This window comes from Centruroides vittatus, unplaced genomic scaffold, assembly GCF_030686945.1.
Source record: "Centruroides vittatus isolate TY-2023 unplaced genomic scaffold, ASM3068694v2 contig_337, whole genome shotgun sequence".
Taxonomy (NCBI): Eukaryota; Metazoa; Arthropoda; class Arachnida; order Scorpiones; family Buthidae; genus Centruroides; species Centruroides vittatus.
Window position 1 is genome coordinate 532,076 of NW_027122161.1, and position 25,685 is coordinate 557,760.

The 25,685-nt window shown below is 32.7% G+C and overlaps 2 protein-coding genes across 2 annotated transcripts; both read right to left on the reverse strand.

Annotated features, from left to right (window-relative positions):
• Positions 1-1,775: 1,775 nt before the first annotated feature.
• LOC136974028 (uncharacterized) lies at positions 1,776-4,061 on the reverse strand. Its single transcript, XM_067268799.1, has one exon. The coding sequence runs from the start codon at positions 3,942-3,944 to the stop codon at positions 1,926-1,928; it is 2,019 nt and encodes a 672-aa protein (XP_067124900.1). The 5' UTR covers positions 3,945-4,061; the 3' UTR covers positions 1,776-1,925.
• Positions 4,062-19,164: 15,103 nt separating this feature from the next.
• On the reverse strand, positions 19,165-24,048 carry LOC136974029 (uncharacterized). The gene is made up of 2 exons (XM_067268800.1): positions 22,519-24,048; positions 19,165-19,494 (listed from the first exon to the last, which is right to left on the reverse strand). The coding sequence occupies exon 1, from the start codon at positions 23,893-23,895 to the stop codon at positions 22,519-22,521; it is 1,377 nt and encodes a 458-aa protein (XP_067124901.1). The 5' UTR covers positions 23,896-24,048; the 3' UTR covers positions 19,165-19,494.
• Positions 24,049-25,685: the final 1,637 nt, after the last annotated feature.

Genomic DNA, 25,685 nt, shown 5'->3' on the forward strand with positions numbered 1-25,685 from the left:
ACTCTCATAGAGATTCGTAAAATTATAACAATAAATTTGATCAGTATGGACGTACAGTGACATGTTATCCTATGGAAAAAAAGATTAATTGCCTGGGGACCCGGCCAACAGGATGCCCCAAACCAGTGGCGTAGCGAACATAACTGGCGCCCGGGGCACGACGCTTTATTGGTGCCCCCTCTCCCTTCCAGAAACACATATAGTTTGTCTTGGAGACCATTTGGGCGCCCTCTGCGAGTGGCGCCCGGTGCATAGTACACCCGCTTGCACCCCCTCGCTACGCCACTGCCCCAAACCAATCTTTTATAAGAAAATATTGCCCCCCGAAGAAAAATGTCTGAAGTCAACACCGTGTATGGGGCCCCTAATTCAAATTTGTCCGGGTACCACGAAGTTATAACGCACCACTGGGGTGATAAAGCGAGACTATTGTAATTAATCATGATAATAAATACATTTATAATAATAATTTTTAAAAAAAACATAAAATTTTGCTATTTTCTTTCATTAAAAAAAGCAAAATAGAATAAAATGACGTAAACTTAATTTAATATTCGTAAGAGTAAAATTAATTTAAATATCCTTCGATTTAATTGAAGTAAAACAAGTTTTTTAAGTGTTGACAGAAATTTTAATTAGTTATTATGACTATGAATAAAACTCGATTATTTAATTGTTTAATAAATTTGTTTTATTGATGATTTGCCCTTCATCTGAAAGGGAAATCTTATTGATTTGAACGGATATAAATAGAAATGACCTCAAACTCTGCTCGTGTATTTATACTACGTTAAATTAAGTAGTATTTATGCAAACAAAATAGGAAAAGGCTAATTATAGTGGCAGAAAAATAGAAACATATTGTTTTTATATACCTGCTAGAGATAACAAGAGATAGCAGTAAAATAGTAAATATTATACGAATTAGAAACGTTGTATATATTATTTTATATGATTTTAAGAACACCTTTTAATTAAATTGAATTTCCTGAAAATCAGGAAATGTGTCGGTGAAATTTCTTTAAAACTGGATGAACCACAATGAAACACTATCCATAAATAACTATGATATCAACATTTGAAACAACAATAAAAATTTACATGACGAAAGAAATTGTTTAGCAATAGTAGAATTAGCTCATATTCGAATATTTCTAACGTTAAAACGCCTAAATTACAAGATTTATAAAGGCTTGATACTGCAAAAAATATGTCTACATACGCCTAAGTGTATACAGTTGTTTTTCATTGTAAATAGTGTCTACACACAAATATTTCCATTAAATCTTATCCTGTAAACTTAACGGCTTGTATGTCAATGGTCTATAATGGTATTCGGTAACAGATTCTATTTTAAACTGGAAATAAGTCTTACTCGTTGAGCAAGCTTCCAACATAGTTGTCACGGATACAACACTATCTTGTTTATCCGCACGATTTAGAATTAGCTCACCCGTTTAAGAAAAGAAATAAAGTCGAAACAATGTACGATAAAACCTCCTTAGAGCATGTCAATGTTCAATATTTAGTTAGAGTTTTTACATTGTCTAAAGGCGGTCACGATAGTCGCATCAATTTTAATAAAAGAATGCAAAACAATAAGAGATGACACTAATTAGATGACAAAAGGGTTGTATTCGTTATCTAACTGAAAGGATCGATAATGAATTGAAGTAATAGAGACGTACCTTGTTTTTACAGTTAGAGATAACCTAAAAATAAACAATACTTGCCGTCCAGAAGAATATAAATGAATAATTTAATAAGAATAAAAATATTTTTAAAAAACTGTATAATTTATTATACTACTAAACAATATTTTCCAATTAATAAGAACTAGAATTTAATTTCGCGAGATTATTGGCCCGTGCAATATGGCACAATGCAAAATTTCAATTGTTTGACACTCGTTTTCGATGGCATCTCTACGGCATATAACCCAGTTCTTCGTGAATGTTTGTTTTGGACCATTTGCGAAATTCCGCCGGTGACATGCCGTGTTCTACATTGACTAAACTTACTTTACTAGCAAAGTGTTCTAATTCGGATTCCGATTTTTGCATTCCATTTAATGTATCGGAATAATCCGAATGGTATTCTTCTACACCCGAATCCGATGACGATTTTGGTCCCGGTTGCCATCTTCTCCGTCGTCGTCTTTTCTTTCGATGGGGAGTTTGCCTCATTAACGAATTTCCCAATTGTGATCCCGACGAACTTTCGGCTTGATCTAAAGCACACGGATATCTTAAGCTTTTAGAACTACGAGAATTAACTTGTTCCGGGTTGCTAAATCTCCATACTTTTTGCCTAGACGTATTCCCATCGGGACTTAGACAGACTTCTGGTGTCTCGTAAGCGGAATCGGTAGAACTAACGGCATCCTTACTTTTCATTTTAGTGATTTTCGAACGAAAACTGTTTATTAATTTATCAGTCCGAAATTTGGCTCTATTAAAAGATCTCACGCTGAATTTTTTAATTGCCACTAAAAAACTTGGTCGCTGAGGTCTAGGTTCGTCAGAACACCATCGAATCCCTTTGGGTTTCGTTTTTGTTCTTGGTATTGTTGCGGAACGTGCCGAAGGAATAAATTGAGTAGGACTATCCGATGACCAATTTTTACATTCGATTTCTCTGTGCCCATTTCCGAATCCGTTACTCAAACGTTTCCTCTCGGAATGGAAAGACCTCCTTAAAGTTTCTTGCGTTTTAATTCTATAATCAATATCGGAATCAGTAGTTACGGAATGTGGGGAATGAATCGTTAAAAATCTACTGTCTGAACCGGAAGATAGATCACTTTCACTACTAAAATCCAACGTTTCAGAAAGTTCTTCCTTTTCCCAGTTTTTGGCCGTGCTATTTGTATATTCCGTTCTACGCTCTTCTTCGATTTGCAATAAAGGTTCACTTCGGTGTGACTTACTTTTACGGTTTCTCCTCGGAGGCACTGCAGGCTCCCATTTGCTGGACCATCCAGCTTCGCTTTCGCTTCCAAAATCCATTGTTTTACTAATGGTCATAGTATCGCCTCCTCTCGTATGAAATCTTTTCTGAGTATTCTGCACGTTCAGGGTGACCATTTCCACGGGAGATGCCGTATAACTTTTATCGGAAATAAATGCGTTACTCTGTCTTCCATCGGAAAAAACACAAGTACTATCAGAAAAAGACGAAGCTAAATGATTATTATCATCCAAAACATCCGATTTACGATAATCGAATCCACTCGACGGTGTTAGTGGACTGTGCGGTATGGTAACGTCAGTGACGGTATCGTCTTCTGTGTAAAGTAGCTCGGTACTTAATAGACTGTTCTTATAATAAGTCGAATCCGAGAAAGGAGAAATCGATCCTAACCTATTACACTGATCCTTGACATTGCCCAGTAGCGAACTGATGGTCAATGCATCTTCTGCCGTTGCACAAACGAATGCGTGGCACTCGAACGATTTCGGTGAAGCCACGCGACGTAACAGACACGTAAACAGAGACGGATGAGTCAAACTGACCAGAAAACGTTGCTTGTTACCTAATTGTATGTACCATTTAGGATCGACGATCCCTTCCGAGCAGGCAATCGGAGCGAAGGAAGCTGCGAAACTTCTTCTTTTACCGATTTTCGAATGGAAACGTACGGCAGCCCACAGTGCAATGTTGGAAACGGGAGTGATCACCTTGATGACGATGGTGGAGTTGTCCCGATCGTTTTTGGCCACGACCAAGCCGTAATCGGATATATCTAAACGCTGATTGAGCGTCAGAGTGGAACTTTTCCTATGGTCATCTCCTCTCCTTCGTGCAGCCGAGTATAACTCCAGTAACGGTCGCTGAAGGACACCGATACCAATTTGCTTTCTGGATAAAGAAAGAGTGGTGCTTCCCAAGTAACGTACACGGAATAAGTCCGGAGGACACGGTGTCACCCCTCTGCACCCCATAGCCGCATCTACCGTTCAATGGCGAAAGCAGTCGGCAATTTGGCCTAGTTCTGATCCGCCGTCCAAATACGGGATCTGTCCTACATCTTCTGTCTTGCCAAACTGGTAAGGCAAGTAGTTGAGAGTCTCGACGACGGTCACGTGCTAAACTTTTGACCAATCACGTGTCACGACTCATGTCCACTTTAAGTATAAATCTTTTTTTTTTAAATCTTTATAATGCCTATTTTTATAGTAAAATGGAAATTTTACCCTCTCGCCTTTCTTCTAAATACAGGAAAAAATTTAAAAAATTAAAATGATAAATTGAACTTAATTAAAAAGGAAATTGTTTTGGTGGAGCCAACAACAACGTGAGATTTTTTCAGGCAATTTATCAAGGTTAGTTACAGTATACCGCATGTATTTGCATATTTATATATATATAAAGCTTAAATAGAAAAAAATATATATATCCAAAAAATTATACCTAACAATAAGGGGTGTATTATCATATACGCAGCATGTTAAACGCATCATTTGCATGGAACATAAAGGTAGTGGTAGTACTGTTACGTCCACTAGAATAATTATTTAGACTGCTAGTAGACAATTATACAAAAAACACCTGTCTGTAAAAATCACGTCCGAGATCGACAACGTAAAGTGAAATTAAACTTACTTAAGTTCGACGTGGCGTGAATAAGTTAAAGGTGTTTGGTTTTATGCCAATGTTTAACAAGGAAATAACTTATACTGGACAATACGCTGTAGTCGTATAGACATATTTTCAAACCGGAAAGACTTAATCGTGTATATATATATACGTTTTTATTGATTAAACCAGATGATTTTTCTTATTTATCTCGAGCTTTCTTAACGTTTTTAAAACTAGCTCACCTATTGTTTAAACAACTAAGTCTTTTATTCTTTTTTCTTCACGGCTATCGATAAGATCGAAAGGTGCATCAGCACTCATCGACCAATTATTTCTGACCTTAACAGAGATTATTCAAGCGTTTTTTTAAATGATCATCGTGTTTTTGGATGCTAAACGATTACAAAACCTCCGGTAAATAGAATATTAGAACTGTACATTTTAGGAAATTCGGTCGAAACTGAATGACACATAATTTATTCGTAATCATACAACACTACTTTCTTCCACGTAGGGTGTGGCAATTTTTTTTAAATTAATACTAAAAAAATATACAGTAAAACGAAATTCGAATTAAAAGTAAACCTGCCTAAACGGAGCGGTTTTCTATGTTAAAGAACCCGTTTAAAGCGGAAACCTGCCATATTCACCGTGCGAAATTCCGGTTTACACAGGTTTTACTGTATTCTAGGTGTTGATATTTATTACGTCGTATTCTTCCAGTTCCGGTAAATGATTTTATCCTTCGAGGCATTAACATTCTATAGAAATTGGGTGCCATTAAGCTCACCGAATAACCATTAAGTAAGGACAAATAACTTTCAAAAATTAACTATAATTCATGGAATTTTCGAGTTAATTTAACCGGTAAATTTTACTTATTCGTGGTATCGTAGAACGGCTTAAGTAGTGTTAAAGAACACAAGTTTTAAGGAGAGAGTAAAGATCGAAGTTGGACCGAAACAGTCATCGAGTCACATTCGCTCTTATAACTGAACAATAGGAACATAAAATATCTTTAAAATCTATTCTCACGACTCCGTGACCATCGCCATCTATCCATCTTGTTTTTTCGACACAAAAGTTGATGAATGTCCTTGACATTCGGTCGCAATATTTTATAAAAATCGTGATAATGTAAGAGTTTTACGTGCATCGCCGCTCTTCTTTTACTTATTTTATCACATATATATAATTTACTTATCAAAATCATTAGTATTATTTGCCCCGTAAAGTGTGAAAAATATCTCTAAATGAATAATTCTACTAACAAAAAATATATAAGGGCATAATGGGCGATATTATTCAATATTCTTTACGAGTATAACAACATTACATTTCTCTATTACTTAAAGGTAATTTCCTTATGAGGCCTTTTAGATATGAAAATATAAAGAAATATCGTCCGTGACTCCTTAAAATGTAGGCATATTAGTTCAAAAACCTCCTTTAATGATTAGGAAAGTAATAAAAATGATATCTACCCAGCTTTCTCTCTCTCTTATATTCATCTTAATCATGCTATTATACATTCTAGAAAAGAAGAATTTAAATGGGAATAATACCTGTTTATTTATATATATTTTTTTCCTAGAATAATAAATGCTGACTCCACTTTTATTTTCTAAATAATCTGACCTATTTTCGGATTATTCTACAATAAACCACATGATTAATGAGGCCCTCGATCTGTAAAAAATTGCGATAATAATCACAGAACTTGCTGGATCCAACAATCGATATTCGTATTCATTTATAATGCTGTTTTTTTTTTAAATTCTGAATAAAAAAATAAGGAGTCAGTTTTCCCGTGTTTTTTTGGTGTGGGTATTCCAAATACATATGTAAAATTATTATGTATTAATGTCGTCAAACCTGTAAACAACGGCCACTGACAGGAACATAATAAATGGCCGTTCTCTGTAGGTTATTTTGTATGAAAATAAAAAAAGATGTCCGTTGTTTACAGGTGTCCGCTATTGGAGATTCCACTGTACTTTTCAAACAAACAATGGGAACGAGCGCCATCTGGTAATTAATAACAAAACTGTGTGTTTGTATGTTTCTCCTCATTAAACTTTTATTTTTAAAATAATACTTATATATTTAAATCGAAAATAATTATAAAGTAGAATTATTATATGTTTGAATTATTCAAGTACGAGGAATGAAAATAAATATTAATAATAAAAAAAGAAAAACTAGCTTCTGGACCCGTTTCATTCTTAAGTAGGTCCTTTATAAATTATAACCGTTTCACTTCCTGCTGTACTGTTATTATAGATTTCGAATTACAAACCACTCAGGAAATTCTCTATCGGAAATCTATCGAAGCGTGCCATCTTATTGTATATCATCAACGTCACACTTATTTTTTATGGGGGTGAAAACGTCACTACGTTGACAAATTCGCTCTTAAATTATACTCGCTTTGTTCAATAAGTACAATATATGTAACGAATAAATTAATTTATCTTCTAATTCGTGCATACATACCAGAAATCTCTTGAAAAATGGTAGTATTCTAGTGTCTATTATCATATAAAAAACACATTAAATTTTATTAATGTACTATTAAAAAAATCTAAGTTAAATAAATTAAAAATATGATTTTCTATACTTTCTCATTCATCCTATCTGCCCAACATCCTACTGGATCATTCCACTCTTTCTTATCTTTTTCTCACTCCCTCACTCTCTTCACTAAGGCTATTGAGAAGACTCCACCCTTAACAATAAATAAATATATATTCTTAATATTAATTCACGAAATTCGTGTTTTATCATTAGATATAAAGAATACAGGACACTGACACAATCATCTCCTGTTATAGAGATGTATCATTCTGTGGGATTTTAAAAACCTTAAGAAGAAGACTTCCCACTATCATTGTTTACAAAACATTTAATTATAGATAATTTTGGATAATTTGAGTCAAAAATTCAAGTTCCCAGAGTGGTTTTGTTGTAGTTGCACCCTTTGGAACGTTAACTCATTTTTTTAACTGGCCCTGGCCTAAATATTCATCATATCATCCACGTTTTATATATACTATATAACCTTATGTGCTATTATTATGAGGTTACGACTTACAAAACAAGTTATAATGAGTTTAATACAGGGACTAAATCAGTAGACACTTTTAAACTTTTAAGAATTTATACTTTAATATCTTAAATCTCTTTATTTTATAATGGCTTTTCATCATACATTCAGCAAATTCGGATGCTAGAATTGCTTCTATTTATAGAAATTATGCATATTTATTACCTAAGCTTCTTATATAATCTTTTCTGATAAAAGAAATGAATTATTCAAACCCCAATTTAATTTTTTAAGGATTATTATACATAATATAACCGATTAGAAACTAAATAAAGTATTGGTTTCTATATAAGACCTATGATTTTTATATAAAATGATAATGTCCTCGATTTATTTAGCATTGTTTCGACCGGTTATCTGGATGCTTAAATCTCACCTTGACATAGTTACTGGTTAGTAAACAGAGGAACGATTCATCTTCGAAAAATAAATTCTGACTTAAAACATAAATAATTCCCGAATCATGTTTCCTTTTTAAGAAAATTACGAATACTTTTTTTGGCAATTTAACAAATAAATAAATAACAATAATTCATTCCCTGATAGAACACAACAGATGTAACTGTGCCACTTCTAACTTTAACCACACTTATTAAAGAGACAATACAATAATTTCTTTTTTAAATGATAATTTTATACTTAAAATTAAATTCAATTTCAAATTTCGTAATCATTTCTTTAGTTACAACTATTTAAATCACCCCCTCGACCTACATTTACCGAAATATTTATAGATTTAGCTAAATTGAATGCTGGTAATTCGGTTATATATATATTGTCTTATTAACGTAATTATGTACTTAATTATGTGTTTTTTTTTAATTATGTTTACTGCAATAATTTTAAAGAAAAGTGCGTTATTATAAACTCAAGAGTACACGAAAAATACAATAAACAGACTTTCGGGCCTTCTAGTATATAAAAGGTATTATTTTAAAAAAATAAATAGACTGTAAAGTGTATAAAACTGTACAGTTTAGAACTATTTTAGAAGGGTTGTAAGTGGATAAAGGGTGATTTCAGTGTCGTGAATTTTCATTAGACGGCAGATGTTTACGTCTTCCTATTGCGAAAGGTTTAAATTTATTAAGGGAAAGTGGTATATTGTGTAACTCACGTTTACGTCACACTTATCTAATTAAGTTTATTTATTTATTTATCGAATTTTTTCAAAAACAGACATTCTGACAGTCTGACAAATCTCGAAATTGCAACGTACAATTTTTATGTTTTTTTTAAATTTATAAGAAATGAATTATTCTTAGACACTTTTAAACTTTGCTTTGTTCAATAAGTACAATATATGTAACGAATAAAATAGTAAAAATTAATTTTACTATTTTATCGATTTTATGCGATTTTATTTTATTTTGTTTTATTTTTTAACAAGCGAATAAATTAACAATTTAATTCAATTAACCGATAATAAGTACAAGTTGTGCCATCTAGTGACGAAAAACTAAACTTATATATATATATATATATATTTTTTTTTTAAATAAAAATTACGGTTAAAATTTTAAAATTTATATTTTAAAAAATTTAAACGCTATTTTAAAGTAATGCAGTATATGAAAATTGCGTTTAAAACTATTTATTGTAATACCCTCATATAATATTATTAAAACAGTAAAACCGATTACGTGTTACAAATATTGACGTTTCTTTTTAAAATAGAAAATGACATTAAACTGTATTAAATTTAGCACCATTTGCTGGAAATGCCCAAATTACAGTGAGGTATGTAAGAAGCACCACGCATAGGAAACGTGTTACGTGGCAAATTCGAGTTAAAGATAGAATTAGGTGAAAGCTGGCGATGAACTGGGTAATTGGTGTGGTTATTTGTTACGAAACAGGTTTTTCTAACAGGATATCCTTTGTCGTTTCAGGACGGGCATCCTTTTTTTCGGCTTTGTTACCCTGGATAAGTCTTTCAATAGTTGTCATGTGAATCAGCCAAGTGGACAATAGAAAAATTTAGGGAAATTCTCTGAGAATTTCACCATTTTCTATTAAGAATTTTTTTTAAAATACGGCAAAAAACTTCGCGTTTTCTCCCCCTCCCTCTTCCGAATCTGGCACTAAATGGAGAGAGAGTGGCGTTAGAACGGAGAACATCAAACAATAAGGGGTGTTAACAAGGAGAACAATACAAAATTGTGTCTTCAGTAATTCACAGACTGCAATAATAAAGTAAATAATTCGTAATTTATCTTGTTATTCCATTAAAATGGAGGAATATATATTTAAAAAAAAGGAGAAGAAAAATTAATTTTGCATAACTGGTGATGCTACATCGTTACCGCTAATTTAGTAATTATTAATTTTCTTGTCAAACGTGTTTATAAACCTTGTATATGCACCGAACTGTATTAAATTACTATAAATACACTCGAAAAATATATTGTAATCGTAATATATTGTAATTTGAAGGGTTCGAAGGGCACAGTACGTATAGGTTGTAAGATACAGTACATAAAAAGCTCGATAATGATCGTATCATTGTTACGTGCCGATCATTATTGTTGGTATCGTGTAGTGTAGTTTAAACAGGAAGAGATCAATCTTTAACGTAAAAAGCAGCGATAGTTCTACTAGAGTAAAAACTGCTTGCGGCTAAAGAAGTTGACTGCATTACATTTCTGAGGAAGAGATGGATAACTCAGGGTCATCGACATGTTCCGGTCTTGGAAAGAACTTCCGCTTTTGATACTCGTAAAAGAAATAAATAAATAAATATAGAAGGTACTTAGAAAGAAAAAACATTGTTCTAACTTGTAATTGATGCGTGTAGGATTTACAGATGATGAACGTCTTACAGTTTCATTATTACGTGAAAAACTCTTAATAGATTTCTTTGTCGAGTTTTAACGACTGGATTTACTTTGTCTTTATCTGATTATTCAGTTGGATAACCATGCGAAGAGTAGAAAAAAAATGGCGTATTATATTACGTAACACGTTAAAAACTTCTTTCTTAAATAAACATGTTTACAAATTCTGTAAAATTTAACTGTGTATTTTATATTTTGATGATTTATTATTCAAACTTATACGAAGAATTTCTTGGTTATAAACCTGTTTTGGTACGAAGTGAAGCATAAATCTTGAAATCTAAACGAAATATTTTAATATTTTGTTATTGTGAATTACAGTAGAGCGTCGATAAGTGGAACGTCGGTAAGTGGAATGGTCGGAAAGTGGAACGATTTTCAGTCGGACTGTGTCGTGCTGAATCGAATGTTTTTGATACTAAATTTACTTCTAAAGTATAATTTTCATGTTTTTTATATTCTTTAATATATTTATTTTGTTTGTACAAAATGCAGAAATAATTTTTAACGATACGATAGCCTCGATGATTATTATAAAAATTTTCGTTAGGCTTAAAATCGACGAAAATTCAACACGAAGCGACACGCAACGGAGAAAAATTCAACAGGAAGCGATACGCAACGGAGAAAAATTTGAACATCGGACAGGTTAATGTATTTTTTCGTACAAAGTCGGAAACTGGAACAAATCATTAACCGGAAGGACCCCAGTCTCCAATTGGTTCCACTTATCGACGCTCTACTGTATTAGATTTTATGAATGGAGGGTTTAAAAATAGGTAACAAAGGTGGGGTCGTGCCCCGAAGCTATAATTAGAACGGGCGTTATGAACTCTGTTATTAATATTAATAGATAGTAAATTATTAGAAATAGCCTATTATCAATCAAAAGTGTAATAAATGTTTTAAAAAATCTCTATTTTATTCGTTTGAATTCTGTAAAACACGTGTACGCAGTCGAATATCCAACAAAGGCCACCTCTAAAACTACTATGTTTTTCTCAGTGGCCGTTGTTTACAGGTTTAACTGTATGTGATCCTATACTGACTGCTATAGATAAATATATATATATATTAACTCGAAAAACTTTAATTTTTAAACTAAAAACAAGAGAAAGTTAGCCATTTTGATGAGTTCAAATTTAACTTTTAAGTAAAACTAACAATACTGGACTCGGTTAAAATACTTTCCTGTCATGACAGAATATCTGAATATTTCTGTAAATAAATATATATCAAGCTTTTTGTCTATCTTTACCAAGTTTCAAGCTGGAACTTCTGCATTCTCGTGCGATACATTCTGTCAGGAAACCCCCCTTTCAGGATTTAGTAGCACTTTCTACTCCAATAATCGATTTTTAGTGACAGGGAAAATATAAAATTATATTCAAGTCTTTTAAAGAAACTTTTCAATATATTTATCCATGACAATGTTGTAGGTTTACTTTAAAAAAAAAAACAACCTGATTATACCGGATTTTCGAAGTATAAAATAACTGGAAAATCAATTTATGAGAGTTGCTTTCCTTGTTTGTATATCGTCTTAGAGCTTAAATAAATACAGAAAAATATGTTAAAAATATTAATTACATTTTTATATAGCTCTTAATAACAAATACGAGGTTTTGATCGTTATTCATTAATGATAATCGGTGGAATGTTAATGGTTTTTAACATGACTGCCCATGCTTATAATAGGAAATGAAAGCTTCGATAGTTTCCAGCTGATCAAATTATAATATGTTTTTTCCTTGTATGTCATCAAATAATGTATTAAATTATTCCGGGAGGATTTGTATGGGAAAACTAGCTCCTATTTAATTATTAGACACGTGAAAAACCACGTGGCCATCCCGTTGGTGAGGCGCGTATCCTCGTGTTCATTACAATATATCTGACACCATTCTTCACCGTTCTCATTGTGAGATGGCCGAATCTATAATGGATCCGTGATGAAGCATAGAGAATTAAAGGATTTTTAATATTTTCGCTAAATCATCACTATGAATTGATGTTTTATTTATATTCCTCAATGTTTTCCGATGATGCAAAACAATTAATCGATGCTTATTTCATTATATGTTAAATGAAGACGATGATTTATTCATTTGATTCTCTCACGGTTGTCTACGGAAAGAAAAATAACCCAATTTTAGATAATATATACATTCTGAATAATAATAATCCCATATATTTTCACGTCGAGATCTTACGAAATAGTATTTTTGAGTTTATTTTACATTCAAATGCATCCGGTAATGTTTTGTGTATGAAGAATACAGAATACAACAACCACGTCTCTTCCGAATACATTTTAAAGAATATTCTCACTTGGAGAAAGGATTTCATTTTTTTTACTATCTTCCGGTTACATCAACTTACATTGTGTGAAATTATGTATGAGACCGTGTCCTGGATTATTTATTTCTTTATTTATTTGCAGGGCTTCACTGTGATGGATACAATGAATATGCGATAAAAGAGAGATTTATTACTTGTGCATTTGGCTGAGTGGATAATAGACTACTACTACTACACACTGGAAGTGGGTTTAAGTTTTACCACGTGAAATTTTCGGGTATTCCTGACGTGTCTAATACTTAAATAGGGTCCAGTTTTCCATGAAAGTCCTCTTCGGAAGCAGTGGCGCGTTATAGCTTCCTAGAGGCACAGTTATATAAGATTGATTTGTGGTCCCCTGTTAGTGGAGGCTCCAGTCAATTGCTCTTTTTTGTCCGTAGGATAACGCGCCACTGGTCGGGTGCCACCCTCTTGACAGATCGCCCGTGTGTTGCGTTGCCTTATCCCATCAATTTAATCTATTACTTGCGTTTGGTTTCAAAATCTCTTAGATAGAGCGAGCTCTGATTCTTGAAAAGTGAATTTCTCGACTCCATCCTACAACATTCAAAGAACAAATAAACAATTGCTATAGATCTTTAGTGATTTTTTAAACGTTAATATAGAAGATAATGACGAGAAGATCCTGGAAAATAACCATTAAAATTTGCACGAAGAATGAAGGGGAGTGTACAGATAACCAGACTATACGAGGGTTTTGTAGGCGCATTCATTGTATGTGGGTTATACCTTAGACAATACATATGCATTTTTATCATTTTACAAATGCATTCGTGTCATCTAAATAGAATAGAGTATATATATTATGTCAATTTGACGTCATTCTTACATTTTTTTGTAAATGAATCAATATTTTTAGTTTCTATTTATGCAACGTACTGAAGAATAAAGCTGCCATTCGCGAAAGTAATTTTATTCTTTAAACACGTTTTTCATTTATGGTAAAGACGTTAATTAAAGTTAGCTACAGACGTCACACAGACACACCCACACGATAACCTACACACAGACGAAGCTATCACTTTAGAATTGTATAGATAAATAGTTTAGTGGAGTGTTTTAAGTCTCGATATTTTTGCAAATTAACATATTTTACTAAAGTTATTCAATATTAAATGTTCTTTGTTTACAATATTTTTAGTAGAAAACACAATTTTATTGTCTAAAAATTAAACACAATTGACACTAAATTAAGTTTTAATTAATGGATATTTAACTCGAAGCTACTTTTTATTCTAATTACGAATTCTTTTTATCTATGCTTATGAATTATTAATGTGGAATCGTCAGATTTTTGCAAGGAAGCAAATTTTTTGGACCATGTCGAGTGTTTCTTTCTACGGAAAAGATAACCTTGCATAAACATTCGTATATACGAGGAACAAGTATCAAACTTGCTCTTCCATGTCGGCTCCTCCGGCTATTAATTATTAATTTAAAAGTTTTTCACTAAAATTAAACTTTTTGTACTGTAAGAAATGAGTTTAGAAATTAAATGTCGCTTAATATTGTGTAATAACTCGATTAATTAATGTAAAATTGTTTAATTTTCGTGTGTCCGTTAATGTAGGGTTCGAGGGAGAGAAGGGTTGCGAAAAATACAACATTGTACAGAACGGGAGGAAGCGTTGTTTATGTGAACTTTTTAGTGGTATTGGTAACATACAAATTTTGTTTTTAACTTATGTCCAACTTTCTAATCATGTGGATGAACTATCTGAACGTTTTAGTAATTTCGTCAATCTCAGAGGATCCATAAAACAGGGTCCAGGAGATTCTTCGATGTCAGGGGATCCACGAAACAGGGTCCGGGAGATTATTCAGTGTCAGAAGATCCATAAATCAGGGTTCAGGAGATTGTTCAGTGTCAGGGGATCCATGAATCAGGGTCCAGGAGATTCTTCGATGTCAGGGGATCCACGAAACAGGGTCCGGGAGATTATTCAGTGTCAGAAGATCCATAAATCAGGGTTCAGGAGATTGTTCAGTGTCAGGAGATCCATGAATCAGGGTCCAGGAGATTCTTCGATGTCAGGGGATCCACGAAACAGGGTCCGGGAGATTATTCAGTGTCAGAAGATCCATAAATCAGGGTTCAGGAGATTGTTCAGTGTCAGGGGATCCATGAATCAGGGTCCAGGAGATTCTTCGATGTCAGGGGATCCATGAATCAGGGTCCAGGAGATTCTTCGATGTCTGGGGATGTGCACGTAGGGTAGGGGTTTGCCAAATATACATTATTGTACACAACAGGGGACCGGGGGTTCAAAAGTGGCTCAAAAACTGTATACAAAATAAACGGACGGCCTCTAATAAGCACAAATTTATAATTAAAAAAAAAGAATAATAAATAAACTTAATTTAGTAATATAATAAGAAGCAAATGTTCATGAAAGATGCATGAAAGGAAGAAAATACTGGAAATTCTTGGTATATTTTAAGTATTTAAGTGGTTTCGGATAAGTATAATGTTGCATTGTTCTAAAATTGAGGAAACGTTTTCTTATTTTTTAAGAAAATTTTCTCATGATTTAACAATCAGCATAAAGCCACAGTATGCAAATTGTTGGTGGAACAGTCAGATTTATATCTTTAGATAAAATTTTTATAAATCTATTACCGGATATACTTCCTAAATCTTTCGATTTTCATATAAATTACAAAATACATTCCATATAAAATTTATAGGGTAGCTCAAACGTCAGTTATCATTGCTGTTACACGTGATCTAGGTGCATTTATGGTCGTTTTCAGGAGCAGTTATTAATAATAACTGCTCCTGAAAACAACCACCATTTAGAAGAGTCCGTTGTTTAGAGGTGGACGTTATTGGAGGTTCCACTATATACTACGTAAAGTAAGAAAGTCGAGTTTGATAGTATAATCAAGTCATAGAGAAGAAGAATGTTATAGGGTATCAATATCACTAGAGGAGGCAAAGGAAGATTGTAGAAGGTAAAAGTAGTAGATCGTGTATCGTAGGACTTGCAGGAGTTGAGACTGGAAGGACTTGAATTCTGACTCCAAACTGAAATCAGTTACATTAAGTACAACCACTCTGCTACAAAGGACGTGTAGTTTTTTTTGGTCTTTTGTTGCATGCATGGTCAACTTTAACTGCCAATATCTCGAAAAATAGAAGGGTATTAAGGTAAACAAGGGCATTTTTGGAATCAGCATTCAATTCTCTATTAAACAAAACTGGTTTGGATTCGAAGTTTTGGTCACAGTACAAGTCTTTTCCTCCCGAGTTGTGTTTTCTTAGTGAACAGAATGGTAATATATATCCGCTACGTCACCCCACTTAGAGTGAGATTAATAATGCCGAAGAGGAGGAAAAAATTTCTTAGAGAAGTGTAACCTTCTAAATTATATGCAAGAAGTAACTCACTAAATCATTTTTTATTACATTACCGTCTAGATTTCTGCATTATTCCTTACTTGTTAGTGATATTCAGAACATGCGAGACCTGTTTTTGCGAAAAAGGTTAACTTAACACGAAGATTTCTTGATAAGTATGTTCTAGGTCATCATTTTATGGTGTGTATTCCTATATTTGTTCATAACGTTAAACCAGTTTAACCGTATTATTTATTCGTATCGATAGATTATTAATGATTTTTTAAACTTTGAAAAATAAAAATGTAGAACAAAATAAAAGTTTTTCTTTAATTTTTACTAAGAAAAATTAAAAAAAAAAATTCTTTTGAAGGGCTTATTTTAAGGGAGAATTTAAATATAAAATTCAGAATTTGTAGGTTAAATTTTCAAATACAGTTTTTGCAAATAGAACACCATTTCCTAAGCCCTGTCGTATTATTTTCCTTTAATGGTTTACTGACCTTTTATTTTAAATAAAATTTTATTTTATTTAAAAAAAAAACACTTATCATTAAGTCTTCAAAAATGAGTGTTTTTTTAAACTAAAATTGTATAAGGTTATCAGAATTATTCAACACCTAATAAGGCAATTGATTGTGAAGTTGATTAAAAGATATACTGGAGGAGTTTAGAACTAAAATTATCTTCAGAATTTAAAGAACTAATAGCAAATTATATATTTATTTTAATTTTTGGCTGTTTGAGCTTGTAGTCCGGCAGCCACAATTAATCACTCGAGAAGCAATAACCCCTCTGACTCGGGTATTATCTCAGACACCCTTCAAATGTTCAAACCAGTTGGTGGACACAGCAATGCAGACTTCTGGCAACACAACACTTAAACAATAGGTGTTGAGAGAATCAAATCGTCTTCTTTGTGACTGAAGGAATAGAGAAATTTAATCGAGTCTAGTAAATGGCTACATTTTATTTTATTCCTCTACTTACAAATGAAAATAAAAAATAATAGTGATTTTGAATACGTTTTTGTCATCGACCCACTAGCGCATTGATCTATGGGCAAATACAGTGGCTAATATACATTTGCAAAGAGGGCAATTGCCTGGGGTCTTCACTCGCGGAGCCTCAAACCAATCTTTTATAAGTCAACACTTTACACGGTGCCCCCTAATTAAAATTTTCCTGGGCCCCATAAAGCTATAACGCGCCACTGCAGAGGTTCGATTGTATTTGAATTAATCTTTGTCGAATGAATTGCAAAAATATGGAAACTGAATTAATATAAAGGAAATTAACCGCGTGTGGACAAAGCATGAAAGTGCATTTCGTAATTACCGTTTACACCTTAGATCTCGTGATTAAATATATTTAATTTATATAAATAAACATAATTAAGTAAGAGAATATTCGTTTCTGTGTTAACTAGTAATGATATTCATAAACTCTAAATTAAAAACGATAGACAAGAGTTTTCTACGAACGTATGAAAGTTTTCTTTTCTTCAATATAAATATATGTTATAGTGTAGATCATATAATTATTGAATCAACCACCTGTCTGCAAATAATGCCCATGTTTGTAAGTCTGGAGTGTTGAACTGAATTGTGATCGAGTTGTAAGCGGCGAAGACTATTTAATTCAAGGTCGACCCAACCTTCCTTCAAACGAAAGTCGCCAACTGACAAAAATAACGTCTGCCAGACTCACTCGAGTTCAATAGATTGTAAGGGGAGCCCAACCCTCTTTTTAACCTTCTGAAAACGATTATGAGGCCCATTTAGGCCTATTTTTAAATCATACAAACGTTGTAATATTCGGCAACGTCAACTTCAAGTGTTCTGCTTTAATTTTACAATTGAAAATTGAATTTAATTGAATAGTAAGTACGACGATCACCTTAAAGTTCTTCGAGGATTACAGTCTAACAATGTTTTTCCATATTAATTTTCAATTATTTCTGGGTTTTTATACACCGAGTCAGCAAAGGTCATAAAGGAAGAAGTTATATACTAGTGCATTGACCTACTAAAGTAATTACTGTTTAGCTATAAAACCGTAATAACCAGTAAAATATAAAGATAAATTAAATAGTAAAACGTTAAAAATAACTAAAGTATAGGAAATACATTCGTCTTATTTGTTATATGGAACTATTGAAAACGTATCAGTTCATTGATGCTAACTGATAAGTTAACGAGCTTACTATTTTAATGAGAATTATATATATATGTTGGATAGACAATCGAGAATTCCATCAGTTGCATTGATCTTAAAACCCGAACATCACGAATTCCTGCACGAAAACAATGAAGTTATTTTAATAAATGATATTTCGGAGCTTTGTTCTTCGGTAATAGTTGGAAGGATTGTTAGTCGGATATGACTGAGTGACTCGAACATCATTACAGTTTCTTTTTCTCTTGCTGAATGGAGGTTGCTGATTATACTACAAATGGCTATTTTGTAGTTTCAGCGGTTGGCTGAACAGCTTTTCAATATATTATAATCTCCCCCTTTATACGATTTCAATAACATTTATAAAGCATTGGTAGGGGGTGCACATTAATCGAACAGGTCGTGTGTAGCTTAGGTTAAGCTATAAATATACCATTTAAAAAAACGAACCGCAAGCGATTTATATAATTTTAGGTGATTAATGCTCTTATCCGTATTAACATACTGTATACGCAATGGTTCTTGTAGGGGAGCCCCAGACAATTGTTCGTTTCTGCCCATAGGATAACACCCCACTAAGAAGCCTTTTCCTGTATTGAAACGGTATTTTATGTGTAACCTACAGGTTGTACACACACATATATATATGTATATATATGGGAGCCACAATAAGGGTATAGAAGAATAGCATTGTGATGACTGTGGGTAGAAAACTTAGTTAATGCTTAATTTACGTTGTAACAAAAGTACACAAAGAGAGATTTAAATAATAATAATTCAAAAAATGATGGTTTTTATTAGTTATACATGAAACAAAACTTACAAATAAAATTATTTTGGCATTCTTTGTTGTTGTAATCTTGAAAATAGAAGTCATTTTGAGCCATTTTTCTTATTTCTTCCATACATAAACACGATTATTCCTTGAAAATTTCCTGACTTGATAGCATTATAAATCGAATTTTAGGAATTTCTTAATGAGCAAATATAACAAATACTATACAAATTTAATAAGATATTTTAAAATTGGATGTCCATTTAAGAATTTTTGTCCTTCCTCTTCTTAATGGTACTTCTTTCTCGTAATTATCCTGTAAAAATATATTTTTTTAAATTGTTGTTTTATTAAATAATTTGAATAGTTTGTATCATTTATTTCAATTTAGACACAACATAATAATAATAATAATAGTTTAAATGATGTGTGACTGAATCATTAGCAACGTTTGTCTACTACTTTTGTTCTGTATACGATTTGAAGGTCATTAACCAACTGAACAATAACTATTTTCATACAAGTACATTCACACTTAACTTTCTCACAAAGTTAAATATAAATTGCTATGTAATTATTTGAATTTTTTTCGGTTTTATTAACATACAGCCCTAAATATTTTTTTAAATAAATGAACAATTATATAACATATCTCGTTTTAAGACTACTCCTTTTACGATAATTTTCCTATTATAATCTATATAAAACGAAGGATTTAATACTGCAGTCATTTATTGTCCACCCTCGTGTGATATTACGTAGTTAAAACTATATTTTGAATAACTTAATCCCTGTTTATGACACTGACTTGTGAGAAATATAACGGCTCGCTTTACGACGGATGTCGTTGATGCGGGAATATATTGAATTTAGGTTATAATTTGTAATGAAAGCAAAATAGGTTAAATCAGATTTAGTTCTGTTTTAACCTTATTTACTTTTATTAAAGATTATCTAAATGGAACTGTAATTATTCTTAGAAATTAGAGATTATTAAGGTTTATCTCTCATTGACAGCATTTATTTTCTCGTCCAGGAAGGCATAAAACATGGAATTATTTAAACAGTGAATACACGAAAGAAATTCTGTAAAATGAGAATTTTCCAGGAAAATTTCCATAAATTTTACGCTTAAGTTGAGGGCACCGTTATATTACAGAAACGGATGGATGATTCGGATGCCAATTACTAATATGAAGTACGGCGCAGAGTTTTCTTACCATTCATAAAAGGCATTTATGCAGTTCAACTAATAATGTGGGGAGGAGAATCTGTAGCATATCTACGTACAGGAAATATTCACTATCCACATGTCACTCGAGCACAGTTAAGCGGAACAGGTCGCGAACAGGCAACCGGAACGAACCGCATGACTCATTCAATAACAATATCGTACGTACAGGTGTTGTTTGCATGATAATCTGGATGACTTTATTTTTGTTTTCCCTCACATTGGATCGTCTTAAAATACGCGCCGTGTGTTGGGGCAAATTGCTCGTAGGGGAACAAATGCCGCAATCAGTCACACCCACGTGAAGCCAGGAGGTCGCATGTCCTATATACTTAGTTCTGTATATTCGAGAAAAACGAGTTATATATTAAAGATTGTAGGCGTAAATTTCCAGAAACTCGCCGAATAAATTCAATTTTTCTATTGTTTTACACGAAAATTCGCTCCTCTTTTTTAATTATTTAGAACACGTGAAATTAACTGTGTCTAAAAATAAATACAAAAAAAAAAGGAAACTGGGACAAGCGAAATAATCAACCTGACGTAATTTAATTAAATATCATTAACAAAAGCTGTTTAAATAATAAATTGACGTCTGTTTTCTCATTTATTAGCGGCTGTAGGTGTGTGTAATCGTTGGGATTTGTGGGCGTACTTGAAACATCCAAGGTCATTAAGACCAAACAATAGACTAGGGATAGTCGAAAACTTGTTAGCATAAACCATGATTCCTGTTTTATTACATTATTTTTCTTCTAAAAATAAATTTTAAGAGATTTTTATTAACTATTTATATACGTAAAATAATTATTAAAAACGTCATAAAGCTATTATGACAGGTATCTCTCGCTTGTTTGTATAATGAATTGCTAACTACGCATTATGAAAACACGTAAAATTTAATTTATATACTGTAAAAAGTTGTATAAATTAGTAAAATTAATGTTGAGAATGTTAAAAATTTATTAATGTAGAGGATGGTTAACCCAACCCAATTCTCTAGAGAAGTTATGTATTGAACAGTGTTTTAAAGCTTATAATTCATAAATTATTTGAATAGATAACAAAGATTGTTAACTAACCGTTAGTCCACCCTTTTATATATATTAATATATAAAATATTTTGCAAAGTTTACAATATTTTGTCACCAATTACTTCGTGTTTTTCTAGTTTTCTACGCCATATTTTAATATTTAAATGTATTGTAATAATAATTACATTTGTAAAAATCATGTTATACTCATTTGTGTTTTAGATTGAACACCTTGATAAATATAAAGTTATTTACAAAATAACCTTACAGTTAATAATATCAACCGGTTTATATTACTAAAACTGTTCCATTCTTCGCTCGACTTGTTCTACTAAAAATTTTGATTATTTTAACCTTGAAACCTTTTATATATACAGACTAAAAATATATTAATTTAATGTGAATATTTCGAATAATAAAAGGTTATTTATCTTTATGTTAATGGTGAATGTTAACAATAAAATCCACCATCAAGATTAGACTTTCTTACGTTACAACTTGTCTGCATCTTAAGAATTTTGTCTTAAATGTCATTAAATCTGATAATGATTTAATTATTTTTAAAAATATATTGTTTAAATTTAATTAAGTAACAACAAGATTGTGTTTTTATATCGAATTCTTGAGCGTAGATTAAAGGTCGACTTGTACAACTGAATAACTGAAATTATTTGATGGAGACAAAAGGTCGAGTTGTATGGGATTGACACGCTGACCCAAATTTCACTACCATCTTGTTTTTTTTCAGCTCCCACTTATCTCTCAAATGGACTGTACACAGAACCAACGAGGCATGAAAGCCTAAACCCATGTCCATATACATTAGTTAGATTCGTTATCATCATACTCACTCTCGTTAATCAGAGATGTCTCTGCTATTTCTAAAACATTAATTGGATTCTATTCAGTATTAACTCGACAATTGTAACAATATGTAGGTCTAATTTAAATATTTTGTGGGTTTAAAGATTAGTTGCAATGTAAAGGACTTTCATGTCTTACGGTGGCAAAGTGGTAATTTTTGGAGGATTTTGGGATTCTATAAACGTATATTTAAACTAATTATAAAACTTACTTATTTTTGAAAACTAGGAGGCTTCTTTCGGATGAAATTAGTATCCACTGATCCATTATGATGGTCTTTTAAGTTGAGATCACTAACTAATTGAGCCAATTCTCTTTCCTTCCTATCTTCTATCCTCTGATCACCTCCGACTGATTCACGATCGGAATTTGGGAAGAAATGTAGATTTGCTAGGCTGTTAGAACGAGATCTATGCTCTTGGCGAATGGAAAAGGAAAAGGCACGTTCGTTTAAGTGTCCTTTCTTCCTGTAAATACCTGTATTGAACAACGATTCTAATTCTTTACCGTCGACACTTTCTTCGTTCTTCTTCTCTCTAACCGAAGAACCATTTCGAAAATATTGTTCGTGAGGAAATACGGAAGGTTGGTAAGAAGCCGTAGGGCTCATAGGTCTAGTAGTAGATGGGATGTAAGCGGGCTCCTCTATACTGGACAATGGTGGACGATCGGGTCTCTTAACTATCCTCTCGGTATATAAACCCGAACCGGCATATATATTAGGTACAGGTACCGGATGCATCGTTCTGTAACCGTTAATCGGTTGATCGTGTTTTTTTGATTTACCTTTAAGAAATCTTTTGCTTCCTTTACTAGATTTACTGGATATCAACGATGGCGTCGAAGGTGGTTTCGGTGGTGATAACATCTGTCTCGGCTTGGACGTTAATGAGCGTACAGATTTGACACTTCTAATGGTCCCCGTAGAATCTACGTATACTAAATCGCGTTCGGTTTGTGGCCTGCCAGACCATATTTTGTAATTTTCACTAGGTAACGGGTCAGTTCGGCCATTTTTATGTTTCCACGCTGTCACTTTATCCATTGTGTTTAAACTCGGGCGATCTAGTAGATAGGGATTCTCTTCTATTTGTCTGGCATAAACGCTGTCTGCGTATCCATGAAAACAAGAGCGTACGAGCGCATTGGCGGCTGCTTCTTTTTTACAGATGAAAGCATGACACTCCAGCACTTTTATCCCTTCGGTTCGTCTCAAAATGCACGCAAATAAAGGAGGATGATTAAGATTGGCGTGTCGAGCGAACGGGCTATCTAGTGGGAGGAACTTTTCCACTTTTCCACCGTCGTTCTCGGAAACTAAGACGTATCTAACTGCCGCACAGTAGTGAAGCGTAGATATATCAAAAAATCTTGATAATTCACGCCTAGATTCATCGACGTTTTCGAGCAAAATTCCATTACTCCACACGCTGAGCCAGGAATCTATCCCGTGGGCGGTGAAGGGTCCGTGTTCGGGATAAAGATCTCTTAATGGTTCTTGTATGCCCTGGAGACCGTCTTTAGTGATGTGAGGTACAGCGGAACCGAGGTATAACACTCGGCAACGACAGATTGGTGTCGTCGCCATGGCTGCTTTTCTAGTCTAGACTCCAAGCGTTACTGAGTGCTCTCCGCGCGGCGACCCTCACCTGCAACATTCGACCAATCACGACTGCTTTTCTGACGTCCGGACAGGTAGCCTCGTAACCAAATCCGTTATAGGTGGAGCTGGCAGAAGATTTCATGCCTAGAGGACATTACAGACAAAACTTTAAAAATTCCCAAAGAATTGCTCAACATAAATTCGACTCAAAATAAATCAAATCAGCGAATAGGATACAGTATTTTTACTAATTTAGCCTGATTTACGACGCTTTTATCCATCAATAACAAGTTTTTACACATATTTTACACCTCTTTTTTTAAAAAAATTATCTATAAATCGTAGATCGATACAGGTTGAGAATTTTAAATTGGCCTATTAAAAATGACCCGTAGCCCGCATTCTATAGCAACGGCTGATTTTCGGATCGAAGATTTTGATGGTTTGAAATCATGACAGCTATCATCTAATTTGACAAACATCTGTCTTAAACAATACCCTTTAAGTGCCATTGTTTTGAGTAGTCGTTGACCCAAGTTGTGACGGATCAAGTTCGAAGGTCATTTAGATCAAAGTGCAAATTCGTGAAGAGTAAAAAAATGTAATAATTACTATTGAGTTCGATCATCAAAAGTAGAAATTAGGCTATTTTATTTACGAACTTTAGGGAATATATACTGTATATATATAGACCTGTATATTTTCCCTAGCAATTCTCGAGTAGTTTAGCCTATATTTTAGTAATTATGGCAGAAAAATAACGAAGGAAATTAAACAATTTTTTCATTTATTTTTCTTTAATTCCAACGAGCACGAATAGAGATCGTGCAAAACGTGTAAATGAAATAAACGACTTGTGTATCAGATAACAGAATTTACATTAAATAATTGAGTATTGCTTAAAAATTCAATTATTTTCGAGAATTTAAATCATTAATTTCATTTAAAAATAAATCTCAATTTAGAATAAATCATGATTAAGAAGATAATGTTGTTTAAGTTATTCCTCTGTTGAAAAAAAATGCACCATTAAAATTGTTTAACTGACGTTTGGACCACCCTGTTTAAGATAATTTTACGATATTTCTTTTCTTTTTCCTTTATTTAGATGTGTTTTAAATATATTTAAATACAAATACTTATATTCAGGTATTAAATTATATTTCAAACAGTATTATTTCTCTCCCTCCCTCCCTCTCTCTCTTTCTCTTTCAATATATTTTACAATTTAATTTAGTAATTTCTGTACACAAATATATAATTTCCATAATAAAATTAACCATTAAACAGTAATTATTGAAGTCTGTTTAGAATTGCAAACATAGAACTGGAATATTTAATGTCGTTATCCTTGATTTATAAAGTAGATAGAAAATTAAAATTTATTATTTATTCATAATAAAACATTAAAATTCGAAAATTTTACATTTTATTAAACATAATTCAACTAAATATTTATATAAAATGCAGTAAAACCTGCCCAAGACCGAACCCGAATATACTCGTCGGAACAGAGCGATTTTCTACATTAAAAATACCTGTTCGATCCGGAAAAAACATTCGGTACCGTGCTGCAATTCCGGTGTACACGGATTTTACTGTATATATGTGTTTTTATCCTCCTTCGTCATTCAACACCCCTACTGTCCTTGCCTTCCATACCCACCTTTGAATCTTCTACCACTTTCAAGGGGAGGGTGAGCCCACTGACAATCACTAAAGTTTAAATATTATTGATTAGAAACTCTGTTTTATCATTTATTTAACAGGTAAAA